General features: G+C 39.7%; 2 protein-coding genes and 1 non-coding gene across 5 annotated transcripts; 2 read left to right on the forward strand and 1 right to left on the reverse strand.

Annotated features, from left to right (window-relative positions):
• The first annotated feature begins 619 nt into the window (after positions 1-619).
• LOC117289727 (dehydrogenase/reductase SDR family member 7-like) lies at positions 620-16,894 on the forward strand. Of its 3 annotated transcripts, none has more exons than XR_004518970.1 (10): positions 620-663; positions 1,706-1,913; positions 2,942-3,024; positions 3,979-4,152; positions 5,076-5,315; positions 5,806-5,919; positions 6,938-7,119; positions 9,953-10,007; positions 10,574-10,712; positions 16,814-16,894. XR_004518970.1 is itself a non-coding variant. In XM_033770987.1 (9 exons), exons 2-9 carry the CDS (start codon positions 1,733-1,735, stop codon positions 10,592-10,594), a joined length of 1,050 nt encoding a protein of 349 aa, XP_033626878.1. In that variant the 5' UTR covers positions 620-663; positions 1,706-1,732; the 3' UTR covers positions 10,595-11,395. The 3 variants fall into 3 exon arrangements, 1 of the variants encoding a protein (XP_033626878.1); XR_004518971.1 differs by lacking the exon at positions 16,814-16,894 and adding an exon at positions 13,053-13,072; XM_033770987.1 differs by lacking the exon at positions 16,814-16,894 and having other exon boundaries at positions 10,574-11,395.
• On the forward strand, positions 9,734-9,806 carry Trnan-auu. Its single transcript has one exon. It is a non-coding gene; the product is annotated as a tRNA-Asn (tRNA).
• Positions 11,480-23,001, reverse strand: LOC117289718 (pecanex-like protein 4). Its single transcript, XM_033770978.1, has 9 exons — positions 22,920-23,001; positions 20,827-21,606; positions 19,969-20,139; positions 18,803-19,332; positions 18,236-18,336; positions 16,740-17,217; positions 14,966-16,253; positions 13,968-14,154; positions 11,480-13,324 (listed from the first exon to the last, which is right to left on the reverse strand). Exons 2-9 carry the CDS (start codon positions 21,516-21,518, stop codon positions 13,073-13,075), a joined length of 3,699 nt encoding a protein of 1,232 aa, XP_033626869.1. The 5' UTR covers positions 21,519-21,606; positions 22,920-23,001; the 3' UTR covers positions 11,480-13,072.

Raw genomic sequence — 23,001 nt, forward strand, 5'->3', positions numbered from 1 at the left:
TTATAGAAGGTAATTTGTTGTGTCTTTGTTGTTCTCTAACCAGTGATGCACCTGGGAAAATATTTGGAGGAGGGGGATTACAAGTTTTTCTTAAACGGTTTTTGTTTCCGTGAGTTGGTTGGTATGGGGCTCTTCAAAATAAAATGCAAAATAAACTGGGGGAAAAAAAACAGGGACTTGGCATCCTCCTTGTCTGATCTTTTTGTGACTTTATTCCATCCCATTTTTTTTCTTCACTTGTTCGATTGAACATCATTGATTGAAACGGGCCTGTAGTGTGGAGACTCCAAAGAGTTTGGTTAAAACCATGGAGGAAAACACACCAAAAAAATTTCACAATACTGTGTGTCACTTTTATTTTGCTTAATTTCATTTCCTGCTTTCCTGCCAAGCATGGAGGATTTATGAGGGAGTTCTATATTTACTATGTATATATATTATTCCTCTGCATATGAATAAAGCCGTTTCCCACATCAATGTTTACAAATGGGCTCAAGCAAATTTTGTTTACACACTTCACCGCCTTGAACCGCATGGATTCTAACTTTTCTAACTGCAAGGCAAGCCGGCCTTTGGATCTGCAGATGGATATTAAAGCCCAATATGCGGCTAGATGCAGCTTGAGTTTGGTTGTGAACACAAGGGGCGTGGTTGTGCTCTGTTGTAAGTATGGTGTACATTTGCTTTTGAAATTGTAAACATGGAATAGGATGGCATTTCATTTATTATATTCAAACAAAGATGATAAATTGCCGTGGACAGTTCACATGGCATGGTTCAGTTGCCAACACAACAATCAAACTCCATCAAAGACAACAGGAACAGCCAACACATTTTTGATTTTTTTTTTGACATTTTATTGTACACACACCAATGGCAATGCCTGCAGCCTGTGCAGGGCCCATTTTCATAATAAATAAAGCCTGTGTAAGTAAGCATGGTGAGCGTGGACGATACGCTCAAAAACTTGCTTAGCTGAAACACCAAAAACTTTGAATACCATACAATAACCAGTGCTAAGTAAGTTAGGTTGGAGTTGGAGTTGGACAGGACAGGAGTCGCCGTGGTCATTTCTTGCTTGGCCAATAAATTTGCTTTGCTATGCACAATTTCCCTCCTTGCTTTAGACAGTCTGCTTCACTTAGGTTAGTGTATTTAAGTCAAAGATTATAGAGCGCCGCAAGGTGCAAGATGTGGAACTCAGTTCCGCATCTTGCGCCTTGCAGCGCTCTATAATCTTTTATTTAAATGTAAGTTAAAAACCCATTTGTTTACTTCACCCATTTAATTAATTCTTCCTCTGTTTGTGTATTTGGATTTCTGGGTATTTGTTTTTAAATTTTGTCTCTGTTTTTTTTGTATTCCTTGTAATGCGCAGTAGAGTATATTTATATAGGTCACTGACTGCGCCATATAAATGTCTGTATTGTTATTTTCTGTTAACTTATAAACAGCTTTTTGAAATTTGGCCCAGGTCATTTCATGCAACCATGGGTGCGTTCTACAGTGTTTACTTCCCCCGGTCGACCCAGGTCTCCCCTAGTGCATTCAAATAATCTGATGTCATTCTCCTGGGGCTCCCGGGGTTTACCGAGGTCGGGGCCCCAGCAGCCACCTTGCCCTCCTCTTGATTGTGCCACTTAGGGCAGATGGCAAGTTTGCCTTTAAGGATTTATGTATAATGTAGTTCTTCCGTATCAAATAGGTGACGTCCAATACCATCACTATCAACATGGAGACGAAAAGTGCGATTGTCCTCATCGCTGCGTCTGTCATTCTACTGTTTGCTCTGCCCGTTCTACAAATTCTGGCATTTGCCCTGCTCATCTTCATCATTGGAACTGTTGTCATGACATTGATACAAGATGGTGACCCCCTGCTTATGTTTTACGAGCAGTTTGGTTCAAGCGGATGTAAGTTTATGAACGGGTCACATTTGAAACAACTAATTTTCATCACTGAAAAAGTGTACTAAATGGCACCTCATCTTTTGTCAGATACCCACATTGTTAGAGTTGAATAAATATTTGTTTTGCAGTCACAGGAATTGTAAATTAACAATGATGCAATCCACCACTGCTGGAAGAACAAACTGGTGACCCCCATGCTTATGTTTTACGAGAAGTTTGGTTCAAGTGGATGTAAGTTTACGAAGGGGTCACATTTGAAACGCCTAACTTTCATCACTGACAAAGTGTACTAAATGGTACCTCATCTTTCGTCGAATACCCACATTGTTAGAGTTGAATAAATGTTTTTTTCACAGTCTCAGGAATTGTAAATTAACAATGATGCAATCCACCACCACTCCTGGAAGAACAGAATGGAAGGAGGGGAACACACAAGGCGGATGCAAAGTCAACTTTTTGAAGCTCTTTTCAAAGCTTTGCATTGTGGAAGTATAGCGTTCTCCTGAAGATCAGAGCATGTTAGATTGAAAGGTTGAGTCGTTGACCACCAGTTCTTTTCAGAACAAACACTACTTAAAGCTATTGGACCCTTTCGGTAAACAGTATTGTCCAAGGCCCACACTTCGTGTATCACAACTTCTATATCAAATAACAAACCTGTGAAAATTTAGGCTCAATCGGTCATTGGAGTTGGGAGAATATAACGGGAAAACCCACCCTTGTATCCGCACATTTCGCCGTGTCATGACATGTGTTTAAAATAAATCCATAATTCTTGATATCAAGAATTTATATTGTTTTACTGTTTTCTCAAAAAGTAAAGCATTTCATGGAATAATATTTCAAGAGAAGTCTTTCACCAATACCTTCTGTAAACCATGTAAAGTATTTGTAAATCTGTGAATTTTTTTTTTTCCTGTACCGAAAGGGTCCAATGGCATTAAAAGAGATATTCACATGGTGTTATCGCAGACCTGTCTTAGTATTTCTTTGTTCCCAATAATAATAATTAGCACTATGTTTCACTGTAGCACATTTGAGAGGCAAGGTTGCGTGGGTGACTGGAGCATCAAGTGGCATAGGAGAAGCTCTCTGCTATGAATTAGCAAAAAAGGTACTCGTATGTTTGAAATGTAGCTAGATAAATGCAAAAAATAGTTGATGCCCTGACGCTTTGAAGCTTTCTCTTTAACCTTCGAGAAAGACTACGCTTTGGTCGAAATGTCAGGCCATCAATTATTTTTTGCGTTTATACCATTTGTCTTTTTGGTTGGTAAACAGTTTGCAACGGTGTGCAACAGCTAGGTCTATTTTCCCATAGCTAGATAAATATGAGATGAAAATTCTGCTAGGAACCAAGACGCAAAGAAAAAGGAGCGATCAAAGCAAAATGAGGCGTTTGTCAACCCAGGTCATTTTTCGTTTTTGTTAATACATTTGAAAATAACCCACAATCTCTACTTAAAGCCATTGGACACTTTCGGTAAACAGTATTGTCCAAGGCCCACACTTCGTGTATCACACCTTATATATAAATTAACAAACCTGTGAAAATTTAGGCTCAATCAGTCATCGGAGTCGGGAGAAAATAACGGGAAAACCCTACCTTGTTTTCGCACGTTTCGCCGTGTCATGACATGTGTTTACTATAAATCCGTAATTCTCGTAGTCGAGAATTGATAATTGTTTTAATGTTTTCTCAAAAAGTAAAGCATTTCATTGAATACTATTTCAAGAGAAGTCTTTAACCATTACCTTCTGTAAACCCTGTAAGTTATTTGTAAATCTGTGAACTTTTTTTTGTTTCTGCTCCGAAAGTGTATAATGGCTTTAAGTACTGTAAACCTCATGTTTTAATGGTTTTGGTTCCGATACAACTTGGTTTTGATAACTGGGCAATTCAGAAGAGATGTAAAAGATCGCAGATTTCTAGCTGTTTGATACTCCTGAACTGAACTTTGAAGATAAACAGGGGCAATGCCATAGATACACACCTTTGTAAGTGAGAACCAAACTTTCAAATTGTATTCTATTAATAAGTGTTGGCAACCAACGTTGTGTCTTTTAGGGTGTCAAGTTAATTCTATCAGCTCGAAGAGCGAAGGAGCTGCTACGAGTTAAAGAACGATGTGTAGAAGAGTTTGGTCTCAGAGATGATGATGTGCTCGTCTTACCACTTGATGTTCTTGACTATGAGTCTCACCCAGGATGCGCCCAAAAGGCACTGGACCATTTCCACAAGGTAATGTCTGTTCATTTGTTGGGTGAGACTATTCAGTGTTTAATCCAAAATTTAAAGCATACTTGGTTGTTTGATTGTGGGTTTTTTTTTTTTTTTTTTTTTGTTGTTGAGTTAATTGGAGTATTGGGTTTGTATTTGACAAGGACCCATGGTTGAATGATTTGAGTATTAGTGCAACTCAAATATGGGGGAAAATCCACAAGGCCACATAGCTTGTTGCCCAAAATGTTTGTGGCGTGTCGTGGCCGCAGTCTAGTTCACGAGACATTGTCAGCAGCAGAGTTTGGGAAGGTGCATTTTGCTCTACCAGCCAGGCTCCTAGTGGATGATACCCATGCCTACATCCATATGGACTTTGAAGGGGGTAACCCTGTTTCAGCCCCAGGAGTAGGTAGCGACGTGCCACTGGTGGCAGTTGCTTTGGCTCGATAACCTAAATCACTTAAGTGTAGCCCTCACCTTGAAGTGGCCGTCCGGATGTTAGGCGATCTATTGAAAGGCACTGGACACATTTGTAATTGTCAAAGACCTGTCTTCTCACTTGATGTATCTCAACATATGCATAAAATAACAAACCTGTGAAAATTTGGACTCAATTGGTTGTCGAAGTTTCGAGTGAGTTATGGTAGAAAAAACACCCTTGTCGCACAAGTTGTGTGCTTTCAAATGCTTTGAATTCAAGACCTCAGCTGAGGTCTCTTATTAAATTCAAATATTTTAGTGAGAATTTACTTCTTTCTAAAAAACTAGGCTACTTCAGCGTGAGCCGTTTTTCACAATGATTTATACTATCAACAGCTCCCCATTGCTTGTTACCAAGTAAGTTTTTATGCTAACAATTATTTTGAGTAATTGCCGATAGTGTACAGTGCCTTTAAATATCATGATTTGATTTAGTAATCTTTGTTGCGCAACACTTTTAGGTTGACATCCTGGTAAACAACGCAGGGCGATCACAGCGAGCTCTCGCTGTGGATACCAGCCTGGAAGTAGACAGGGCCCTTATGGATGTAGACTTTATAGGTCAAGTCTCAGTAACCAAGGCCATTCTGCCTCATATGATGTCTTCCAATCAAGGTCACATCGTTAACATCAGCAGTGTCACCGGCAAATTACCCACAGAAATGTCTGCAACTTACTCAGCATCTAAACATGCTCTCCATGTAAGTATTCTTTGGCTGCAAAGTCCATAGAAATTTGCTGAAACTTACAACCTAAAAGCTATTATTCCTATTAACAGACGTTGCAAATGACCCTTGTACTGGGCCCAATTGCATTAAGGCTGTAAGCACAAACATTTGCTTAGCACAGAAAAAGTATTGCTTAACAGAAACAGGTTACCAGCAAAAATTACATTTAGTTTAAACTGATGTGCCTGGTGCCCCACTCAATTTTTGCTCAGCAACAAAATTTGTCAAGCAGTATTTTCTGCTTAACGGCTTTATAAAATCTCGTCTCTGGCAAATGTGGCCCTGGTTTGATGTTTGAGATTTGTATTGTGACACAGTTAAGATCAGTCTTAGCTCTTTGTACAATCGGTCCCAGGGACCTGCTAAAAATACCACTAATTTTATCTTCTATAAAGGGAAACCTGTGTGATCTTTCTTATGTAGCAATGTTCTTTGTTTCCTCCTTTTTGTTTTGCACAAGCAGGGTTATTTTGGAGCACTTGCATATGAAAACTCGGCTTTGACTGTCACCAATGTCTGTCCTGGTCCAATCGTGAGCAATATCATTGAGAACTGCTTTGGAAACAATCTTCAACAAGTAAGTGGCTTAAAGCATGAAACAACGGAGGGACACCCTCAATCTTCTTTGTTCATTATTCTGCTTCTGGCAGTTCTTCTTGAAATGTTTCTCAGGTTAATTGGTTTGGAGTGGCTAGTTTTCGTCAACAATGATCCCTCTAAAAGACACTGGACACTGTTGGTAGTTACTCAAAATAAGTGTTGGCATAAAAACTTACTTGGTAATGAGCAATGGAGAGCTGTTGATAGTATAAAACATTGTGAGAAACGGCTCCCTTTGAAGTAATGTAGTTTTTGAGAAAGAAGTAATTTCTCAGTAAGAGGTCTCGAATTCAAGGCATCTGAAAGCACACAACTTGTGCAACAAGGGTGTTTTGTCTTCCATTATTCTCTCACAACTTTGACAACCAATTGAGTCCAAAATTTCACAGGTTTGTTATTGTATGCATATGTTGAGATACACCAAGTGAGAAGACTGGTCTTTGACAATTACCAACTGGTGTAGGGCCTTTGACAAGCCGAAGTGTTAAGAATAATTAGTGTTGTCGACTCAAGTCGGTGACTTGGACTTAAGTCAGACTCGAGTCGCCAATATCATCGCCTTGTGATTGACTTGGGGAAAATTACTTGAGACTTGAACAATTGAATAAGCTTGATTTTACATAAAATTAAAAAAAATTGGGGTTAAGTTCCTGTTGGAAAGTTTGTACAAAACCGATGTTAGCTGTTGCCAAAAAACAAACAAAAGAGGGACAATAGTAGAGTGACTCGATTGCAGGTGAAGAGCTGTACTTGTGTGCATTAATTGTCTAAAAAGCAATAACTCAAAAAGGACTTTATAACACCAACTAAAAATTTGATGTGTTGATTGGTTTTGGGATCCCCCAGAAGCCTACTGTTTTTAGACCCCCTTCGTCAAATATCAAGGTAATTTTGAAAAAAGAAAGTTTGTCCAAACTATAACTCAAGACGAATAAGATTGAATGTCAGCGAGGCGTTTTGGTTTGTCAACACATCACTTTTTTTTTTACCATCAGCCCAAGTTTAAAGAAACCACATTCAAAGCTGAACGTAATTCAAGCATGATGATGTCGACAGAGCGCTGTGGTTTCCTGATTGCTGTTGCCATTGCAAACAACTTATCCGAGGTGTGGATCTGCAAAGGTCTTGTTCTATTGTTGATGCAGATGTATCAGTGGTGTCCTCTTATGACTAGATGGTAAGCATTTCATTCTTAGAGTAACATCATTTCAGACAAGTGCTTCAGAGTTGCTCCGAACTAAATTCTGAATTAAGTACATGAAAAGTTGATTGTCTAAAACAGTTAGGTGCGACTGTACAAGCTAGAAGTCGAAAGATCGAGTGTTGCAATCGTTCAGAACGACTCTGGAGCGCCTTGGTTTCAGACGTCCAACTTTTCCCGAGCCAAGTCAATCTAATTGTTGTGTTAAGTTCACCTGTCTGAAACAAAAAGTTATTTGGGTTGACCTAGAGTCAGTCCTAATCTATTTGGTTTGGCGCGACTCTGGCGCGCTTGTAAGAGAAGAGTGTAAGTTGTTTAACATTTACTTTTGTCGTGTTCAGTTCAGCCTCGCTACCATGGGCAGCGCGCCGTATCGATACCGCTCGTCACTAACCCCTGGGAGGTATGTACTGGGAAACAACTCTGATTGGCTCAGGAAATTGGTTAAAGTCACCTGGAAATAGATTTTTTTTTCTTTCAAACATAAGAGTATATGCTTAGGAACAATAAAACAATTTTTTTAGTAATTGTTTGTCACGATTTATATGTTTAAAAAATATACAAAGTTGTTTGGGGGGCTGACTCCGCCTACCCCTTTTGTGACATCAATCGAGGCAGACTTTGCCTGCAATGCGTATAGTAAACACACGTGCAAAGTACATGTACGTCCAAGTCGTGAGTTGGTACATTTCAAAAAGTGTTTTTCTGCATTCAGCAGCAATACACCTGGTCGATATTGCCGGGAAAAAAAATATATATCTTTTTGAAACGTACAAACTCACGACTTGGTCCGTACATGTACTTTGCAATTGTGTTTACTCTACGCATTACAGGTAAAGTCTGCCTCGATTGACGTCACGGACAGCGCCCTCTCGGGTCGGGTCTACTCTTAAATTTGTAAATACATAAGAACTGATTTTTTTAAACCTCAGTTAACTGTTTATTCACATTCCACTCATCAAAACACATATATTAGTGACAAAGCTTTATTTTGAAAAAATACCACTTCCAGGTGACTTTAAGCATAAGATGACAAGTGAGTGCGCACGTAGTTTTTAAGATATTTTTCTGTTGATCATGCCCACGTTTTTTATGACAAGAAAACGTTTTTTAAAAACAAAAACAAAAACATTCTTTAAGACGAAAAACATGCGTGCGCGCGTAGACAAAATTGAAAAAATGGAATAATGAATATGTACGCTCATTTATGGCTCATTTAAATGTGCTAGCATATAGCACATTCAAATTTGCCAATTCCAGGGGTTATGATCGAGCAAGGCATGCTGGGAAAAAATGGCGCAGTGAGATCGATCACCCCTGGGATTGAGGTTGTGTTCAGTTAGCCTGGTACTTGAATTTTTTTGTAGTCTGTCATCAGCATTTTCTAATGTTCGTCTTGTCCTTGTTTCGTGATTATTTTGTAATGTTCATGTATATTTGGTGTGCGTTAACACCATGTGTGTATCTACTTGCTGGGTAGATTATGTTCTTTTGAGAACTTGCCTTACTTTCTATTCTACTACAGCGCAGTAGATTTTTTGGAATTTATGAGGCTTCTCTACTACCGTAGAGTAGATTTTCAGAATTCAGGAGACTTCTCAGTTCTGTAAAGAACTTTCCTTATTAACTACAAACTTGATTGGTGGAAGGTAGAAAATCAGCCGGGACTACTAGCTTTAGTGGATCAAGGCTTCTCTTTATTAATTTCACTACCACGGAGTGAGTTCTTAAAGGCAGTGGACACTATTGGTAATTACTCAAAATAATTATTATCATAAAACCTTACTTGGTAACGAGTAATGGGGAGAGGTTGGTAGTATAAAACGTTGTGAGAAACGGCTCCCTCTGAATTGGAGTAGTTTTCGAGAAAGAAGTCATTTTCCACGAATTTGATTCCGAGACCTCAAGTTTAGAATTTGAGGTCTCGAAATCAAGCATCTGAGAGCACACAACTTCGTGTGACAAGGGTGTTTTTTCTTTCATTATTATCTCGCAACTTCGATGACCAATTGAGCTCAAATTTTCACAGGTTTGTTATTTTATGCATATGTTGAGATACACCAAGTGAGAAGTCTTGTCTTTGACAATTAGCAATAGTGTCCATTGTCTTTAATTGAACAATTTGACTAGCTTGCTGTAGTCATGGTCAGCAGGAGATGAAAACAAAAAGAAACAAAGAAAAACTAACTAAGAGTGGGACTTAAGCCTGTGACCTCCAGATTAATGTGCTGGTGCTTTACCAACTGAGCTATCTATTGCCAACATTAAGGTTGGACTAGCGCAGTTGGTAGAGTACCGGCATGTTAATGTGGAGGTTGCAGGTTCAAGTCCTGCTCCATCCCTTGTTTTCGGTCTCTCTATAAGCCTTTTTGAGGTATGGCGGACACAATGCTACAACACTGTAAAGTTAGGGTAAATTTGTGCGTATTGACCACAGAAATAGAACGTATGTTATTCAGTGAAGTGCGCATTTTAGGCGACGCGGCGTTTACACGTAAACCTAATGACCACCAACATGGTGAGCGTGGCATCAGTCGCGGCGTGTGACGCGTGCGTATCACGTCCGCCATACCTCAAAAAGGCTTATTGGGGCTGGATAGCTCAGTTGGTAGAGCGCCGGAACATTAATCCGGAGGTCGTTGGTTCAACTTCCGCTCCAGTCATTTTTTCTTTGTTCAAACCCATGCAACGAAAATCTTAAGATTAATCTTAGTTCTTTGTGAAACTGGCCCCTGCTACAGTTATAAGAATACCAGTATGTTTTAAATGTTGTTTATTGTCAACACTTTATGCTTATAATGTGTTTCAGGTTGAAGGAAAAAGTGTATGCTGATAAGAGAATCCGAGAATTCAAGAAAAGTCAGGTAGTTTGCCCCAGTTTTTACATAAAATACTTCGGCTATGGCTAGGGCACGCGTCTGCTATTCTTCAACACTGACAGACGCGCTGTTCTAGCCATAGCTGTAGCCAAAGTCGCCAATATGGACACGGCCTTAATAATAGTTACAACATTTATAGAGCGCTTAATACAAATGTTTCTAAGCGCAATAACCAGACGAATCAGATTGACAAAACAGATGGGTTTTAAGTAATGGTTTAAACATGTCCAATGAAGGTGCTGCTTGAGTGTGGGTGGGTAGCTTTGGGTGGGTAGCTTGTTCCGAAGTGTTGGAGCTATGACTGAGAAAGCAAGATGGCCATAGGGTGTCATAGTGCGGGTCCCGAGGAAAGCTGGAAATGAGTGATGGAAGGGAGCAAATGCGTCGGGTAGCGGATGAAAGTGAATATGAACACAGGGCTAAGAGATCTTGGAGATGTACTAGGGCAAAATTAGAAACAACTTTATACACAAGAAAACAAATTTTGAAACAGAAATCGGCGAATGTTTACCTTGATCTTTTTCTTGGTTCCCTCCTTCTCTGGTAACCAGGAACAATCTCTCGAAGGATAACCCAGCAACCACCAACTATCCTGGACCAGCCAGCCTGGTACACACAGAGCCTGCCACCACAGAGCAACGATCATTCTCCCTGCATTGCTTTGACCATTACAGAGTACATGAACAAAAAGTAAGTTGCAGAATTTTTTCAGAAGTATCAAAATTTGTTTCATTTAAAAGATTTATATGAGCCAATCTGTATTCAACTTTTTTTAAATTAGACTCTACTCTGTATAAATTTGAAGACGTGAAGATGGAAAATGATAAAAACCACTCCCTGTATATAATCAAAATAACATGCAACTTACCCTGATTGCCCAATAAAGAAAGTTGATATTTAAAATTTAGAAATTTGAAATAATTCTGAAGGTTTAATTTTATCAAGAAGTGTATCATACGCTATACACTATGTACTTTTCCAATGCATTACTGGGAAAGTGGGTTTAAAGCCCAACAACTCCAAAAACACATCAAACAGGACCCACAAATTTGAGGGACTTTTTTTAAGCTCGTTGATTTGACACAGAATAACCGACATCCAAATTGACAAAGTGTGCAAATGTAGAAGTACCTTTCAACGTTTAATATTTACAATCAAACTCACATATAAATATACTTTTGTACGTAAAGAGAAAGGAAATATACACATGATTTTTATACTTTTGAAAAAATTAGGCACTTCTAAACAAAAATGCTTTAAAAATGACTCAAGAAAACCAAAACTCTCTCGCCAAAACTCTCTCTCAGCTCCCTTGGGAGTATACAGCCCTGAGCTGCCTGCAAGGCGCTTGTGGCTTTTTCATACACAATATCAACCTCTACCCTCGCAGGTACCTGTTTATACCCCTGGGTGAAGAGAAGCAATTATAGTAAAGTATCTTGCTCAAGGACACAAGTGTCACGACCAGGATTCGAACCCACACTCCGGTGAATCAGCACCAGAACTTGAATTCGATGCTCTTAACCACTCGGCAATGACACTCTACTTAAGGACTAACCTTAAAAGTTTTGAATATCTCCTAGGACCAGTCCTACCTCTTTGTGAAATGAGACATTTTGGTGCAAAATCAACATGAGAAAACACATCCTTGGTCCTTACACAGCCACAGTTTAACTTGCATGTTTCTATGGATGGTACAGAAGATTGATTAATATAAATAAGATGCCATACCTGGCCAGTTATATGTTTATTGGTTCAACACTAAAACAGCTGGCCTCGAACTTGTGACCCGTTGAAAAATCAAGCCCTACACAAACCCTGTTATACATGTACATGTAACTTGTATTTAAAAAGAAAATTCTAACATCTATTAAATGTGTAAAGGATATTGCTAACATTTTTAGCAATTTCAAACAAAGAGACAGTACTACAGTGTGTAAACTAATGAAAGGAGTTGTAACTCGGGTCATATATTCATGACTAAGATTATTGGGGGAATGGGAATATTTATTTAAATACGGTTTTAGTGTTTTCTACAAATGTATTAATGTTAAGTTTTTTGTACTTGACTGTTGAGAAATAATCAAGGAAAATGTGTTTCTACATGTACATGTTCACTTATCTGGGCTCTGCCAGAGGTTCAATGAAAGAAAATTAAGTAGTATATTTTTGGTAATTGTACAAAAGAAAATTTTATATTTTTAAAATGTAATGTGAAAGATCACTGGGTAAAATAAGTTATCCTGAGAAATGCATATAGTACATGTCATCTGGGATTCAGATATTGTTGGTTACGGACACAGGGTTTCTATGGGTCTTTAAAAAGCATTACAAAAATCTTAAATTGAACTATCCAAGTTTAAGGCCTTTATAATAAGCATTTTCTTTTAAGTATTAAATTCAGACCTTTTTTGAGGTCTTAAAAAATGGATGAAGCATGTCATGAATCTTCCTATCAGCTCGTAAAGAACTGTATTATGCTGCAACAAAATAGCTGTTTTCCCTTTTCTTTATTCACTTTTTTTTGTTCTTGTTAAGGGAAGCATTGAAAAGGTCTTAAAAAGTAAAAGAAATGTGATTTTATGAAAGTGTACAGATACCCTGTTGTATTCAATATTGCCTAGCCAGGCACACGTTACAAAAATCAAAACACAATTACAAATTTGATCCTACAAAAAAAAAAACCTTCATCATTCCATGTCCAAAATTCAAATATAGTCCAGGAATGTAAAGGGTAACAAAGAATAATCTAATAATTTTACAATGGAGAGAGTCCTTAAGAAAATGGCAGAAACATTTAATGTCTCTACCTCTGGTACTGTTTTACCAATTTAATTGAGGCGGCAGATTTGTACCCTACTTTCATGACATTGGAAAGGCCACCCTGCCTTGGGTCTGTTTTTCAGCTGCTGTGGGCCAGGAGTTGTTCTAGTTACTAAACCATACACTAATTGAGCCTTAACCAAAACAAAAATACACCCCTGCACAATTTTGTGTAAGACGTATGTTTTTGGGATGTTCTTAAATCAGATGAGGACCTTGCATCATAACTACAGAGTCGGTATTGTCATCGGTGGTGATGCATAGATGGGATAGCCTAGAGGTGGGTCTGCAGCCTGTACTGTCAGGTTACGTAACACAGTAGGGTGTGCCTGTATGCTGTATCGTTCCTCGTCATCATTGGTGAAGTAGAGTAGCTCTAGATTGAGGGATGCCCAGAGAGAACGCACAACTTCTGGGTTGAGTCGGCCAATGTTTGCCATGACAGGTTGACGGGTCAGAACACGGCTTTTGTACACCCCCTATTCAATACGAAAAGATAATAATAATGCATTAGAAATGTGAGCATTTACTTTTGCCTACCACTCGAAATTTGGAATCAGTTGGTCACCGATGTTGCAAGAAAACAATGAAGGAAAATACATCCATGTTGCACAAACTTGTGTGCTTTCAGATGCCTGTGTAAGTCTTCAGGCCTAAAGTCTTTCTCAGATTCAAATGCAGAGAGAAATCACCTCTTTCTCAAAAACTACGTTACTTCAGAGGGAGTTGTTTCTCACTATGTGTTATACTATCAACAGCTCTCCATTGGTCGTACCAAGCTAGTTTATATGTTAATATATACTGAGAGTATTTATCACACTATCCAGTGCCTTTAAGCAAAACATTTTTAGTTGATGGAACATAAAGCTGTTGGTCTTGTGTGTTGTGTGATGCACATTTGAAGTGGGCGTGGAGTTTTCAGGGTTTTTCTGGCGTGGTTGGCTGCAGAATACCACACAGAACATTGTTCACCCCATGGTGCTTTAAAAAGGGTCTTACAATTCAACATAGCGATACCTTACATTGAACAAATTTGCACTTTGAGACACACATGATGCAGCGCTATAACTATAACTATAATCTTATTTGTATGCAAGTAACAAAAAGGAGTAAAAGTTTTACCTCAGATGAATCATGGAGAAGTGAGAAGAGTTGAGGGATTCCTTGCTGTACCGACTCTGCCCATTCTGGGTCGTTGTCCCTGCCGAAGTAATACTCCGTATCATACTGCTGTATATACTCACTGATCTCATCAAAATCATCGGCCTCGCCAAGAACCGCTTGATCATAAGCAAGCTTGAAGGCAAACCTTTAAGGAAGAGGTCAAAATGAAAGTTTTAAAAACACTGGAGTCAGGGTTCTTAAGGAATTTTTTTATTAACTGGTGGCATTCCAGACCAGAATTATGGAATTTTGGCACGAAGCGCGCTGAATTGAAACAAGGGCTGCGGAATAATTACTACTTTGCTATCTTGGTTTTAAAAGTTCTACTGTATAATCTGGAACATTCTATAGTTTTCTCTGAATTTGCGTGGTTCTGCCCGATATGCTGGCTTGTGCATGGTTAGAACCTTGGTTGTAAAGATTATTGTTTGTAAATGTGAATCGTGCCCTTCTTAAATGCTATCACAATGTGTAGTTTTCCTGTGTTATTTTAACTTTGACTACTTTGGTGTACACTTAACGGCCTAAATTTATGAGCTCAGAAAATGTAACTGTCAGTGACCAACACTCATATCCAGAACTACTTTGGATGGGTCACTAAGCCAGAAGTCCTGTGTACTAGAATTGGAAGTACACACAAACAAACCCACAACGCAATAGTGGAAGAGTTGGGGGTTAACCCCGGTGTTTCTGGTTCTAATAGCAAGCACCTTTGTTTACAGGTTTCCTCAGGCTCGCAAGCTACATAGATTAAGTTAACTCTATTAGGCATCATTGATTGTAACCCAAGTGTTTCTAGTTCACATATCAAGCACCCCTGTTTACAGGTTTCCTCAGGCTTGCAAGCTACAGTTCACTTCTGGGGCTTCTAGTGTTTCATTACATAATTTTTTTTCTTAAAAACAAAATATCTGCAATCACAAGGGAGTTTGTAACAAGTTGAAAACCAGCCTTACCTGTACGCTTTAATGACTAACGTAAAAAGCTCATTATCCTCCTTCAGCCAGTCAAGGTGACTCGACCATGGAATGTCACCACTGTATACTTTATACACATGACTAGCCCCTGCAGACACTAAGTCCAAACCACTCAATCCAAACACATTGACCACTGCATAGCATGCCATGGTCAGATGCATGTACATACTGGTCAGTGCATCATCGGAAGTGATCTCATCAGCCACTTCCTTGGAGCTTTTCCCATCCTGAGCTAAGTCCATGTGCTGTAAAACATGGCTGTACCAGTCCTTTGGGAATCGTCCGAACAGAGAGGTTAAACGACTGAGATCAATCGGCAGATGCCGCCATTTGAGAGGCAGGCTCAGTTTGGAGGAATGAGTGGACGTAAATTGCACAGATCCGGTTAAGGTTAGAGGTTTGTGCTGCATGGAATGCATTGCAAATGTTTGTGGCTGTCCTATATTAGCGTTGATGGCATTAACAGGAGGCAGACCAAAGTTCAATTCTTTTAGTATCTCCTCCTCGTCGTCAGTGAATCCTTCCAAGACACCTGGTATTGCGGGCGACTCCTTGTGCCTCTGACTATCTTTGGTTCTGCTATTAAGATTAAAAGCCGGTTTCTTGGGTTTGTCTTCAAGGTCAAAGTCAAGAGAATCGTTGTCCTCCCAACTCTTAATGCTGTCCCACGATGCCGACAGTGGCTTAACCTGGGATCTGGGTCTGGAGTGAACGCTTGACGGCCTTCCACTGTCTCTACTCTCCCAATTCCCACTGATCTTAGTTACTTCTGCTAGAAGGGTAGGTTGGCTCATTTTAGTCCCATCATCTTGCCTCGCCTGTGTGGGCTCCTGTATTCTCACATGAGTCGGTGACCTTGCGGAGGTGCTGCTGTCACGGTGCTTCTGGCTGTTATGGTAGAGGAAGACCCAAAGTAAGGTCTGTATGAAGCACTTGTCGATACTTCTCAACACATCCGGGGAATCAATGATACCCGTCAGGACATTGCGAGCATCTGAGTAGGTATCGACAGGAACTGCATCTACAGGCGTCAGAGTGTGCAAAGGGAACTTATTGAATGTACAGACAGGGAAGCCGCCGGACCTCTCAAATGTGGTCTCAAAGATGTCATCTAAACGTGCTGCTTCTACAGTATGGCATGATGTCTCTTGCAACTCCATGCCTTTGATGCTGATGGTGCAGAAACCGTAGCCTGTCTCTAGTACCTGGAGCCAGGCCATGCGGTCTTGAAAACGCACCAGGTAGTGGGATCCAGCTTTTGCAGTGCCTACAGTAAAAGTACAGATGGAAATTTAAAACACAATGTGTTGGTCTTCAATGCATAAGGCTGGTCATTTGCCTGGGCAAAACGATTCATTCAACATAATTAGACCAAGTGGTATTATTAAAGAGGGGTTGAACGTCTCACTGCCGAGCGATTTAGTGCATCCGACTTGAGTTCTGTCTCCTTGAGCAAAAAAGGCACCTAATTGCTTCTCATAATCCAGGTGTAAAAATAGGACCTGAGAAGGTGGAGACAGTGTTGGATTGTGTTGGATTAACACTTTGGCGCAAATTTGAGCCATTGAGCATTGCAACCCTATAGCCCGATAACAAGGTGTTGTAAAAGCACCTTGATCTAGCTATGAGGTTATGTGCACTATGTAAGAGCCAAATATTAATGTCATTAAATTCACTATTTGCAAGATACAATTTTGCCAATACTTCCAAGTCAATACCTTTTTTTTTTGTATAACTAAATGAGTAAACTTACCAAGGCATCCGTGTCTGCTCAACGCAGTGCAGAGTTTTGGAGCAAGCTGTTTATAGTAAACACTGTCACTACAGGGATTTGCCGACGCTCCAACAACTCCCGGCCACGACCGTAATGGACGAGGAAACCCGATTAAGAATATTGGTAGAGTGAAGAGCGGAAGCAAGGGGGCGGAGAGGATGGTTGCCACGACGATAACAACCAAGATGAAGGGCAGAAGAATGATGGAGACGATGATGAGCGGCATACTGGAGGAACGTCGCTGTTTCTCGATGGAGTAAGAGGTGATGAGAATAACAACGAAGCAATAGAGTTTATCCATCAGCTGGAAGAGACGATCCAAGAAGGCCGCTACGAGTAGATGTTGAATGCCAAGGCCTGCAGTGACCCACCATGAAGTGAGGTCAAGGGTCAGGACGGTGTTGATGATGTGAACCACGGAGAGCTCAAGAAGAGCTCTTGGTGTATCCTGCCAGATCTACAATAAACAAAAAATACAGGTAAGTATTGTTTGAAGCTTTGCATGGTGTGGACAAAAAGGAAGAAACTATAAATAAATAGTAAACTTGCAGGTACGACTATGTGTAAATCTCTTTTGTATACTCTGCTGTATACTGTGCGAAACGTTCAGACCACACCGGCTCTTTTCAGAGCCAACACTCCCACAAAAGAGATTTACACATGGTTGTACCCACAAAACAAAAACAGGTTATAATTTAGTCACCAGGGTTTGCCCTGAATTTGTTTAGCGATTGGCTGGTCAGCAGGACCGGTTAATACTCCCCTGTATTTTGACACCCCTATATTATGTTCTGACAACCTTAGTGTAATTTCCTATTCTTACCTTGTAGCCCAAACCTTAAACCTAACCCTTGCGAGTAAATCACAGGGATTTTTTGAAACAGAGGGTTTTTCGGAACACGTGGGTGTCGGAATTTAGAGCAGTCACCACAGGACTGGTTAGTTTGGCATTTTACTTGTCTACCAGTCTACTTGCTAGGCACAAATAATTTTGTTGATTTAGAGCCCAGCACTAAATTTGGTCTAGCTATATTATGGGCAATAACTTGCCAGAAGAAACAACACAACCACCACTCTGAAGAATAAAACCATTAAAGGAACACATTGCCTTGGATCGGTCGAGTTGGTCTTTGAAAAGCGTTTGTAACCTATTGTTATAAACTGCAGATGGGTAGAAAGATGTTGTAAAAGTAGAATACAATGATCCACGCAAACATGCCTCGAAATTGCACGATTTTCCTTAAACTTCATCTACTAACACGGTCGGCCATTTATAGGAGTCAAGTGGCCGACCGTGTTAGTTCGCACAGTAAAAGGGAAACCACGCAATTTCGAGGCAAATTTGTGTGGATCATTGTACATGTATTCTACTTTTAAAACATCTTTCCAACCATATTCATTTTATAAAAACACTTTTTATAGACCAACTTGTCTGATCTAAGGCAACGTGTTCCTTTAAATTCTTGCAGACTTACACATCTCAATGAGCGAACTGAGCCAAGCGCGAAGAGAAATGATGGAAGGGAGCTCGTTGACAGAAACAGACCTAAGTAGGCCATCGCCCATAATGGTGAAACTAAAATAATCAAAATTAATAAACATAAAAGTTGTTTTGAAATTGACAATTTGTAAAAACAAACACAAAACAGAATTGGCTCATGACTCTTATTTGTCAAGGAATAATTCATCACTGCAAGAGAAAGCTCTGTGGTTATTTGGGCCAATTTCAAAAAGCTGTTAAGCAGAAAATACTGCTCATCAATTTTCTCTTCTAAGCAAAAATTGAGTGGGGCACCAGTCACTTCAATGTAAATTTAATGTTATTTTGGCTGGTTACCTATTTCTGTTAAGCAATACTTTTCTGTGCTTTGCAAGTTTTTGCGCTCACAGGCTTTCTGAAATTGAGCCCTGCTACATGTGCTAGATGACTCGGTTGGTAGAAGTCACAAGTTCAACTCCTGCTCAGGTTTTCTTTGTTCAATCAAAAATTAATTAAATTTTACCCAGTTAGTTTCCCTTGTGGTTTATTACTTGATTATTACCTGCGCGGAGTAATATCCTGTATACGAAAGATAATCTATGTAGGGTTCTCTTTCGTTTGGTGTAAGCTGACATGTTCTGCACACTCTCTGGAAAGAGTTTGTTCCGCCACAAGCCAAAGAAGACATACACCGACTGGACATCACCTAAGATCTTCAGCAATAACCGCAGACCAATCATTCCATAACCAAGGATGTTAAACACCGTCACATTGGCTGAATTACTGTAGAAACTACAGACAAACGATATTCCACCAATCACCAATGTCGTTACAAAATGCACAAGCGCCTCTTTCCATCCCCACCTCCAGCCGAACCCTGGTTTAGACGGCGGCTCTGATTGGCTATGGAGAACCTGGAGTCTATTGCGCTGTTTTGATTTGCACCAATCAATGAGCTGGTTGCACAAATCTCCTAGGTTAAGACTTAGTAGGTAGCCAATGCATGCTGAGAAGACAATGACAGCAATGGTAGATGGAAGGAAGTATGCAACAACTAGTGTGACCCCTGACACCACTAACATCAACAGCAACCTGCAAAGTACAAATAAAAGATAGATGTAGACCAGTGTTCTCACTTGGTGTATGTTAACATGCATGAGATTAACAAATCTATGAAAACTTGGACTCAATTGGTCACCGTATTCGCAAGAGAATAATGAAGAATAAAACACTAGCCTGTTTATTGCTTATACTAAATTTTTGTAATTAATTCTGTTTTTAAAATGTAATGTCTTTCTTTTTTTCTTTCATTGCGAGATAACATCTCGCAACTTCGACGACCGATTGAGCTCAAATTTTCACAGATTTGATATTTGTTGTATATGTTGAGATGCACCAAGTGAGAAGACTGGTCTTTGACAGTTACCAATAGTGTCCAGGGGCTTTAATTGAACCATTGATGGCTGATCTTTTCTGCCATACCTTTCAACCTATGGGAGGGTCAGGTTGGCTCAGTGGTTTACTTACTAGCCTTTCACCTCTGTGGACCCCAGTTTGAATTCCAAACTGGACTCTTACATTTGGATCAGGTTTTTAGTTCTTACCGGATTGCGTGGGTTTTCCCCCATTTAAGGTTTTCATGCAACATTATTTGTGCTGATTGTACTATTGGGTGTATATAAATAAACTTTAACAGCAATACTGAAATATAGACAGAGTAAGACTTACCTCAGATCAGTTGCAACGGGGGATCCCCCAAATCCTGAGACGAGTATCTGCTCTCCAAGCCAGAGCAGTAAGGCATCAATAGAGGGCAGCAGACCAATAACCCAGAGTAGAGGTAGGAAGATGAAGACGATATGAAGAATCTGATTCAGTAAAACGATGTCTGGATAGGACCTGTTGGGAAAAAAATATGGAAATGAACAAGAGAGGGGTTTATACGATAAATTTCTTAATATCTCAAGGAGGAATTCTTGTTATGAGATGCTATCATTTTGTTGTTGACAACATCAATTGAATCCGGCGATCGGATGTATTTTTTAGTTTATTTTTGAAAAATGGATAATACACTAGTTGAAGATCTAAATATGTTTGTAATAAGGTATTACATGTAGTAAGTCAGGCTAGTGTCATATCGGTTTCCTTGGAATGAAAGAACATTTCTGTTCCCCCTGGAAAGGATGCCAGTCCATCACAGGTACTGGGGAGTACCGCTTTGTAGTCCTGGGTGGAGAGAAGCAATTATGTGCCTTGCTCAAGAACACAAGTGTCGCAGTTAACCAGGCCAGGATTCGAACCCACATTCTGTAAGTTACAGAACTTGAGTCATCTGCTCGGACACACCACTGATCATAATAAAGATGGTAACAAAGTTTTTTTGTACAGACTTCTGGTCACTCCTTTTGATATTTTAATAATTTCTCAAATACTTCTCTTTTTACTCAAAAATGTAGGCAATTATAAAGCAGAACTTGACAAATTTACACATGATGTTGTGTAAGCCTAAACCTAAAAGGTATTAATACCACTAATTAGAATTAGTGGTCTACAAAAAGTTGGTCCAATACAATTACGAAAACTAACCTCCAAACCAAATCAGCAGCACAAAATAAACAAACATGAAATGGTCTCGTAAGTAGAGTAATCTCATATGCATCGGTCGCTCTGAAGATTGCCGATTCTGGTGGTGAAGTCACTGTTAATGGATACTGCGCAATACACAGAGTCATCCAACCTAATGTATAGATAATCACCGTTGCTGCAACGCTGTTACTATAAAGTGCATTCAGAGTTGTTGGTATGAGGTACAAAAATCCAAGTCCGCACATAACGCCCGAGGCCATGGCATGGAGTAAAATATTGACCTTCCATTTTTTAACTGGAAGGATGAAATTCAACGTCTCCGGACCGAAGCACGATTCAAACTCAACCTCATCTTCCTCAGAAAGGATGTTTCTAACGTTTGGTCTGACGGAGCTCACAGATTTCCTCTGAACTAAGAAACTTGTCAGCTGTGCACAGAAGACGTACAGTCCCATACTTCCGCCAAACACACAGTAACCTATGGTGAGGCTGACGCCAGCAAGTTCTACGAGAATTGAGAATATCCCACCAAGCAGTAATGGGATGATAAAGAGTATGACTTGATTGATGTAAACATACGCAGGTGCTTGGAATCCCAGTCGCAGTTTGGGACCTCCAAGTAAAGTCTGAGAAAATCTTTTCCAGAAGAACTCTCGCTTGTACTCATTGAGTAACGGCACATTATCTCCCATGATTCAATCCTGTCTGATGCCTTGTAAAGTGGAACTGTTTAAGTCACTCATGTACACGTCACATCCAAATTATTGATACTCATGTCCCCTGTATGAAGAAAAAGTAGCACAACGATTATCAATACACATACATTTTCAATGTACTTCCAGTGTAAGCTTAAAGGAACACGTTGCCTTGGATCGGTCGAGTTGGTCTTCGAAAAGCAGTTGTAACCGTTTTTTATAAAAATGCATATGGTTGGAAAGATGTTTAAAAAGTAGAATACAATGATCCACACAAATTTGCCTCAAAATTAAGTGGTTTTCCTTTTACTGTGCAAACCAACACAGTCGGCCATTTATGGGAGTCGACTCCCATAAATGGCCGACCGTGCTAGTCGACGAGGTAAAGGGAAAACCGTGCAATTTCGAGGCATGTTTGTGTGGATTATTGTATTATACTTTTACAACATCTTTCTACCCATATGCATTTTATAAAAAACAAATATATACTGATAGTCATATAGCTGCAATTGGACTGTGCGAGCGTTTCAATTAATCCAACACCCACAACAAACTTCATAGTTCCAGGAGTACCTGGAAGCCAAACAAGAGAAGTCAGATGTCACCTCCCCTGAACTAGACTGGGCCCCTGTCTTTATTTATCCTCAAGGATAAAGACAGGTCCCTGCCGCCTGATCCAGTGATTCTATTGGATACAATGATATCATTGATAAACATGCAGTGACATAGATGCCCAATCAGTCACTGCTGTCAAGTCCGCAATAGAATTGACAGCGTATCTCTATGTGAAATGAGGGTGGGTTAAAGGTGAATATACACGCCGGTCTCGAGGCAGGTCTCTGGCGTTATTCACGAGCCTTGAAGTTTGACGTCAGATGTTTGATGCTACCCCTGTTTGCATGAATGGAAAGCAATGACTGAGCAATGTTTTTTATGACGGCAACCAGTGTCAGGAATCAACAAAAAAGAGAAGGAAAGATATGATGTTTTTGTTTATTTATTAATCATGTCAAATTTCCATGCAACTTCGAAAGTTAGATTTTTTGTATTTTGAGTTTGACTTGTCAATTTCAATGTATAACTATTATACTGCATCATACCATACCCTACTTTTGAGGACCAACCCCACACAAAGCTGTACAATATAAAGTAAATCTAGATGGAAATGCAATGATTTCACGTGTGTCGGAAATACACGAAGTAACCCTTTACGGTATGCTGTATTGACATATAGGCGTCTGTATCCAAGTTACGATAAACATCGTTTTTACTCGCGGAGGCAAGACTGACAACAAATAAAACTATGAACAGTTCGGTCCAATCATGACATATTAAACTATTCCACGTAATTGCATTTGGTCTTAAATAATTTGGCTTGTATTCCCTTTATATACTGACCTCATCCAACACCAAAAAGTCTTCAATAATGATTTTTTCTTGGCTGACCTCTCTCTATTCTCGACAGCGGTCGGTCGACGGG

The sequence above is a fragment of the Asterias rubens genome, chromosome 1, assembly GCF_902459465.1.
Source record: "Asterias rubens chromosome 1, eAstRub1.3, whole genome shotgun sequence".
Taxonomy (NCBI): Eukaryota; Metazoa; Echinodermata; class Asteroidea; order Forcipulatida; family Asteriidae; genus Asterias; species Asterias rubens.